General features: G+C 40.3%; 1 protein-coding gene across 1 annotated transcript; it reads left to right on the forward strand.

Annotated features, from left to right (window-relative positions):
- The first annotated feature begins 461 nt into the window (after nt 1-461).
- Nucleotides 462-2,478, forward strand: LOC138371637 (lysosome membrane protein 2-like). The gene has a single exon (XM_069336634.1). The coding sequence runs from the start codon at nt 1,361-1,363 to the stop codon at nt 2,462-2,464; it is 1,104 nt and encodes a 367-aa protein (XP_069192735.1). The 5' UTR covers nt 462-1,360; the 3' UTR covers nt 2,465-2,478.
- Nucleotides 2,479-8,421: the final 5,943 nt, after the last annotated feature.

Below are 8,421 nucleotides of genomic sequence, written 5' to 3' on the forward strand. Positions count from 1 at the left end.
TTAAATTAACTTCCAACATTGGCGTGAGGCTAACAGAGGAATATGACCTCAGGCAATGGTCCCTTGTGAGGTGAAGCGGTTACTTAGTCTTAATTTTCATTCAATTTTTTAACTATGGAAACATACTTGACTACATTATTTAATAGTTTTATTATGGATCATTTTTCACCAGTTATTTTGTCAATATGATTTAGCAAATTGTCACAACGATGTAAATATATTAAAAAAATATCATGTGTGTGTTTTGTAGGCCGGTGTGTTTTATTCCCTGCCAGACATACGAGCTTGGGTATATGATTCTTAAATGGATTTGTAATCATTAAACATATTTAATTTTATGTCGTAGTAATGTGATTAATGTTAAAAAAAGAATATCTTAATCATTCGTAAGGATAGCTCTTGTAATAATATTGTGAAACATGAGTGATGCCATAATCCTACACGTACGATAAAAGGCCAGACAACGTCTGGCATCGCGGGGTGAGCGCTAGTCTGAATTGGGTTCCGAAGGTGTAGGTGTGGCGTGATTTCTTAAATGTTTCTTATTTCTCTAGTTTAACGCGTCTATGGCATGACACTCCGTTCATGTTGAGCGACAGACAAGTTAAGCCTCGCATTCTGTCATGGGATCCTTCAATAGCACTTCATAACGGAAACTGAAGTGAATTTTTGGCAACGAGTTATCCAAGAAATCCTGACTGCCCACAAGATAACTCTTCAGTGATGGGTACCCCTCAGTGACCCCTGGTACCTGCCCTACAGTGACCCTGGTACCCCATACCGTAGTGACCCCTGGTACCTGCCCTACAGTGACCCCGGTACCCCATACCGCAGTGACCCCTAGCAGTCACCGAATAGTGACCCTGGTACATACCTGACAGTGACCTTGGTACCTATCTACTGGTAACCCTGGTACCTATCTCTCAGTGACTGATTCATACCCTGCAGTGACCCAGGTACCCACTTAGTGGTGACCCCTGATACTCGTCTAGCAGTGATCCGTGATGCCCAACTAGCAGTGACCCCTGATGCCCAACTAGCAGTGACCTTGGTGCATACCCAGCAATGACCCTGGAACCTACCTAGCAGTGTCCTCGACACCGCCCCTATGTCGATCACTGCATGTGCCAAGGTGAGGTGTGCTTTCTGAACTGAATTGAACTGAACGATCAAGGGAACAAAATGATTTTATGAAGCTTGTGACAATTGCATTACGTGAAAATACTGTTTTGACTTCGAAGACAATCAAAAAAGTTAATTGACGTTCTTCGATTAGATGTGTTTTAGCGAATATTTATAGACACGGATCAAAAATGGGTAAATACCAGAAGAAAATTTTGACTCGCACAGCGCGACCCGAATGCAGAATGTTGTGCAACAGATGAACAGGAGTGCCAGATGCCGGTGCTGCCTGTGGATGGTGGCACTGTGGTGCGCTGCCACGGTCATCTTCATGCTGGCGGGATACGACACCGTCGTCCATTCAGTCGCCGTGGATCAGATGGTACTACGCCAGGGCGGCCAGAAGTATGAGTCGTGGATAGACACGCCAGTTCCTGTTTATTACCGGGTTCATGTCTTTAACCTGACCAACCCCAGCCATTTCATGGCAGGAGAGAGACCCAGGGTCCAGGAGCTCGGGCCCTACGTCTACCTTATGAAAGAGAGCAAAGAAGAGATTGCCTTTCACAAGAACGGCTCTGTCACCTATCGCTCTAGACCCATGTATTTTTTCCAGCCCCACATGTCGACTGGTGCGGAGGAAGACGTAATCATATCAGTCAATATTCCATTTGTAAACGCAGCAGACGCGGTCAAGGACCAAGGGTTTCTACGTATGATCATACAGGTGGCCAAAAAAATTCACGGCTTCCAAACTGTACGAAAACTCACTGTTGGGGAGCTCTTGTGGGGCCACAAGTCTCGGGTTATGGATTGGGCGAGGACTCTCCAGGAATTGCCTTACCCTCACCAGTTGTTTGGACTCCTGGTGGGGTTTAATGACTCTGTGCAGGAACCCTACACCATGCACACGGGCAAGGGCAATGCTGCTATGATGAATCAGATATTAGCCTGGAACGGGCGGCAGACACTGGACTTCTGGAGTGGTGATCAGTGTAACGAAATAAGAGGTACGGATGCCAATGGGTTCGCCCCCGGAGTGTCAAAAAAAGACAAATTATATATTTTTAATGGCCAGCTTTGTCGAGCAATACCTCTAGTATACAATGAAACAGTCACCCAATCAGGTATTGCTGCCTTCCGCTTCGTGCCCCCTGACGATGTCTTCTCTTACGGCATCAACCACCCCGAGAACGCGTGCTTTTGCAGCGAAGGTGGATGTCCTCCCTCTGGGATCCTGGACATGAAGCCATGCTACTGGGGGGCCTCCGTCGGCTTCTCATTTCCTCACTTCTATAAGGCTGATCCAAAGCTACGACACATCGTTCTTGGTCTCAGGTGAGGATACTAGTGCTTACTTTGTTTAATTAACACTAGCCTAATAATATATCTAGCATATTTTAAAAGTTTTAAATTAAGTATTTTTCTGAGGCATTGTACATTAGGTGTATAATGTACAGTATACGCCTGACAATTATAAATAGTTTTATTGTCAACTATAAACAGGATCTGCAAATCTGATTCAGAATGAAATAAATATTGCAGTATTATCGTGCAGAATACGTATTTCTGTTCAACTTGGCAACTTTTGATGTAACAGGTATCACGGAGAAACCTTCTAACTCAGAAAGCAATCAAAGTGACTCTTTTCATACCAAGTAATTATTGAGCGGTAGTGAAGTGAACGACGAGGCAGGCAGTCAGGTATTGCTGTCCAATCAGGTGTTGCTGTCGGGACACTACAGGATACAGGATATCACTACAGGATAAATGTGATAAATGTTGTGCCTACCTTGCTGTATTTTTTCTAACTTTGCTTCAACTTATGTTTATCTTCTATAAATCTAAAATAGAGTAAATGGTTCCAATCAAATGGATTATATTCTATCTACTTTTGAATCCATATATGGAGTCTTTTTCCATCTCACGAATCGAGAAATCATCTCAAGGTAACTATCGTAAACAAAAAAATACTTTAAGTGTGTTCCACTCATTCCCTACCCTTACACTGAATAAATTGTAATGACCGTCTGGTACCTTTGGTGTTATATTTCCATCTGTGTCATCTCACCTTGTTCCCTCCAATGTCAGTCAGTCTGTATTTTTTTTTAATATCTGGCACATACCTCTTGAATATAGTTTGTAGTGATTGTCTCCAGCTTCGTTTCTCTTCCAGTTACGTGAGGCTCCATGCTTTTTGTCTGTCCTTGTAGATATTTCAGTTCGTAGACTAGCCCAGTGAATGGCCCCTGAACTTTTGAACTTAGCCACTTTCTTCCTATTCTTGTAGAGGTGAAGGTTCCATGCTGACACTGCATACTTAGAAATTGGTTTAACAAACATGATGTGTAGCGCTTTAAATTATTCATAGTTTAGAGTCCATGGAGCAGTACTTAATGTTGCTGTTTTAAAGAACACGTTAAAGTAGCGGTGACAACTGCAATAAATGTGATAGGTTGGATAACCTGTGATGTTGCTTTTTAAAACAAATGTACTGTTTAGCGTGGAATATTGTTGCACACTTACAGACCCATTCAAAGCTGAAAAAGTTGCTTATCTGGAGAACGTGCAGGAAACTATTAATGCCCAGATCTGGAGAGGAGGTGTGAGATCCATCACAATTTACACCTGGAAAATATTTGAAGGACAAGTTCCAAGTCAGCACATTAAAATAATTCCTTACACTACCAGAAGTTATGGTAGAATGTAAAATGTCATCCCTACATTTTGAAGTAGGGATGCAATAAGAGCTTGAGACATTTGTCTAAACATTTAAGTACCAAAGGCGTTTCAATTTCTTTCTCAAATTTAAATATAAGAGGCATCCCTCTTTTGGCGTCCAACTCGTCCTAATACAGCGTTGCATTTTGACCCATACTTTACCTAAGGCCAAAAATCGTCGTATTTGAAAATGGTTGTGTCTCGCGAAATTGACATTGTCCCATTTTCTGTATTGGGTCCTCTGGTAGGTTAGGATATGGTCTTTAGTATGACAGTTTCTTGATGTTGGGAAACCTTAGGAGGACGGGCTGATTCAAGGGAGAACCTGATAAACACTTCTAAAAGGTACTTGATTAACAGGACCATAATTCCTACATCAAACTGCGTGCGCCGGTGTCCAACAGTGTGGTCGGAGCCAACTCTAGCTAACCTCAAGGTTAAGCAGTTTACACCATTGATGAATGAACAAGTCAGTTTGTTTGCATTATACTCCAACAGTCGTTTAACATCCCCTTTACATTTGTTCCAGACAGCTGTTGGTAGGCTTTTCTAAGTTTTATGTATCATGGAGTCCATGCCTATCTTGTGAATAGTGGTATAGGTTGCATACATCTCTGAATATTTATTTAGTTAAGCAAGTTACAGCATTGATGAGCTAAGTGTAGAGTTCGTTAACAGTTTATTCACAGTTTTTGTAAGCTTAGTGTAATTAACACGGTTGCAGTCACATAATGGGTTCGTGAACTGCACCCGAGTGTTCTGTCGACATGTGTAATGTGTAATATACTAGTTACAGGTTGTATTGTCTAAATTTGGCACTAAGTTACATGGGGAAATGATATACCGGTAATTGTATTAGTCACTACTACTGTATCTAACATTACGGTACATGGTCATGAAGTAAGTTATGTTGGAACGAGAAAAGAAGATACCATTCACAAAGAGAGTGGGACGAGGCACTGTGTAGTGTAATATCCACGAACGCTTCTGGTTAGGCTAAAGCACCTTAAATCAGATGCTTGTCAAATCGTGAGAGTTGACTGCACATCACACCTGTGCAGGGATCAGTGCAACGCGGGTGACATTATAGCCAACACCGCATCCTGGTGTCTTCCTACTTCTCTCGTTGAACAAGTCCAATCTTTGAGGAAGTTCACTGTCATTAGCTATGGTTATGCCCCGCGTTAAGTATGGATTTAGCGTTTATAATACCAAGAGACAACTGTTATGATTGTTTGATTTTATGGTTTTTAATCCCTTACTTTGGTTGACTTCTGGAGTAATACTTCCATAGATTTATATTTATTTCGCATGATGTCACACTGTACTTCCCTTCATATAGTCTAGGGTAGCTGCACAAATGCAGATGTACCTAATGTATTAATTAAAAAAAATACCTTATTCACTCTTTGTGTTGATGATATCCTCAAAATGCATCCGAAGTCTGCCAGTGCAGACTGCCTATCACTTGCCTCTGTATGACTAACCATCCTGTGTGATGGGGATCTTTTAGCGTCACGTAGTTAGCTTTTTTTTGACACTGTACTCCACTTCATATAGTCTAGGGTAGCTGCACAAATGCAGATGTACCTCATGTATTAATAAAAAAAAATGATATTTTCGGCGCACCCACACACCCACCGTCGCCAGCCCAACCCACCTTAGTTCCATAAAGGCAGATATACCTAAGTATATTAATTAAAAAAATAGTATAGACTCCTAAAGTCCAGAAGTAACTTCTCTCATCCTAAGTGAAAATATTTCAAGCAACTGTTGCTTGCGTCGAAACAACTCTTCAGACACTGCCACCGCACACAATCTGTCAAGGTTTTCTGTAGTACTTTATTATCTGATAGGCTGTAATAACACTAAGGACATGCTTATCTTCCTAAAATAATATTACTTTTAGCAACTATTTAGTCAGACGTACCAATTATGTACTCCTGGACCCCAAGAGTTCAGTTTTGTATTGTTGAATTAGTTCAAAGAGCATTCTCTTCAATTGGTAATGTAACTCAAGAACCTCACCTAAGTAAACTATACAAGTTGTTACTCTAAGTACTACCATTTAGGAGGACCGGGCCGCAGGGACGTTGAGCACCGAAATCATTGCATAAGCTAGTAGTCCACACAACGGATGGATGTTTAGCACTTGTTTCGAAGTCAGACATTTATATATGTATATGCACTCTTAATAAGAGGGTCAAAAATAAAATGTTGTAGATACCATCTCGCACTGGGCTGCAGGAACATGATAAAGTTGATGTCATTGCTAGGCTTGCAGTGAATAAAGACAATGTTGAACGTAATCTTGGGCTATCACATAGATCCCTTAAAAAGGTAACTTTTAGATAAATTTGAAGAGAGTAAAAATAGTGCAAACAGGAACTAGCAGATCCAGTGTTTGTCACAATGAGATATGTCAAACAAAACATGTGTATGGGGCAAGTAACAAAATCAGTAGCCCAACAGACGTTGTCTCAGCTCAGATATGACTTTGGCTACAGGTACATCAGGCAGTTCGGCTATATGGATGTAGATGAAGTAAAGTGTGTGAACAAAGACGTACACACACACGTTAGAACATTACATGTTAAACTGAAAAAAACTGAGCCATTTAGAGAAATCTAAATCCAAGCTGCATGAAATGGCAAACCATCTTATTACAAAGGATAAAATACTGTACATGAAATCCTTGCCCTGTATTCATACTTCGCTTCTAGTAGATAAGTAACATATATGAGACTACTGTAAAAGCTGTGTAGTGTGAATACTAATAATAATAAACAGCACCTCTTCTATGATCCTGTAATACCCCATTTATAAAATATTTTGTACAGTATTGGCAAAGGACATGCCATCAATGTATAAATATTTATTTGAGATACATAGATGTTGTAATGAAAAATTACTTATAACTATCTGACATTATAATTATAAGGTGTGAAGGGTAAATGTAATTGTTAATGTAAATATCTGCCTTTCCAAGAGGTCTGATTAAGACCTTTTATGCCCTCTGTAATTTTTTTTTTTTTTGTGCGACCGCTCACAGGATGTGTGTGGGGTTGAACAATAAACTAGTCGCCGGAGGCGGCAACAAACAAGTCTGTCCAGTTCCATCTTGAAGACGACTACTCTTGTTTCACCAATATGCTAATTATACATTTCGGGTGAATAAGTTTCGTTGTACCTGCACCTGCCGTAGACCTCTCTCCTTTCCCTTTAAGTGATGAGGGACACTCCGGGTGCAAAGGGGACCTCGAGCAGTTCAAATTCTTTAAGCTAGTGTGTGTATATACCAGCAATCAACTATATCTGTATAGTATTGAGCGCAGAACAACATTCTAAACGAGGGCACAAGTGGGCTGGTGGGGCATCTTTATTTTGATAGGTCGAATAATTAAACCTATCACTTGTGCGTCCTAAATGTTAAGTAGTCTGATAGTATTTATTCATTGGTTCTTTACATGTTGCCTCAGTTTCACCAGTCTTTTGTTTTTTCTGTAGGCCTAGTGAAGAATTAATTAAAATTTCTCGCATCTAAATATCATGTTATTTTCCATTCATTACATCTATATACTGTACTGGACAACTATTGATACTTAAGCGAAACTGTTCATTATTTTCTGCCGAGGCATTTTGTTAATTTATTTTTGGAATAGGCCTAGTGCAACAGATGACACCTTGTTTTTTTTCGTGTTGGATATGAAGATAAGAAATGGTCGCCAAGGAACAGTGCTTGACAGCTTATGGAACTGATTTGTTTGACTTTTTCCGTCAAAAGTTTGCTTATTTGATTTCACTCATTTTGAATATAGCTTTATTTAATTCACCTTCATCAAATCAGAATGTATATAGACAGTATTCTCAAGATTTATATCAGTTAATTAATAAGTTAATATATATGACGAGGCAACATCCGTGACAATAACATCATTCAGAGTGAACAAATTTATTCTCGAGTATGGTATCGATTGTTGCATACAAGCGGTCAAACGTGTGCGAGTTCTATGCGGTCGAATGACGCTTATGATGGCAAATATACAACAACTCGTACCTGAATATGTTGCTCATTTATATATAATAGTCATTGAATGTGGACGATTAAATGACATAATGACTCGTAGTCGGATACAGGATGAACCCGTTTAATCCACCTTGACTCAATTATTCTGGTTTGATGATACAAGGTCAAAATAATCATTTATGTAAAATTGTTTTGATGCCGCATTAGTGCATAGCAGCAAAGGGTATGGAGTATTTCCCCTTTGTCAATACTAGTGTTCACTAATAGGAGCTGCCTCGTAGGGGCCAATAGGCCTGCTGCAGTTCTCATTACTACTATCCCCTACACCTGACTTTCCTCCTCAGCTCTCTCTTGCCTATTTATTGCCTGTCCCTACCTCCTCATCACAATCGACTTGAGAATGGTCCAGGACGGACCGAAACGTCGTCGTCCCTTCAATTTCTAGTGTGTGGTCTGGTCAACATACTTCAGCCACGTTATTGTGACTCATCGCCTGCATAGTGTTCACTAACTTTGCATACACTGCTGATAGTATCCAGTTACTATGTTCA

Source organism: Procambarus clarkii, chromosome 36, assembly GCF_040958095.1.
Source record: "Procambarus clarkii isolate CNS0578487 chromosome 36, FALCON_Pclarkii_2.0, whole genome shotgun sequence".
NCBI lineage: Eukaryota > Metazoa > Arthropoda > Malacostraca > Decapoda > Cambaridae > Procambarus > Procambarus clarkii.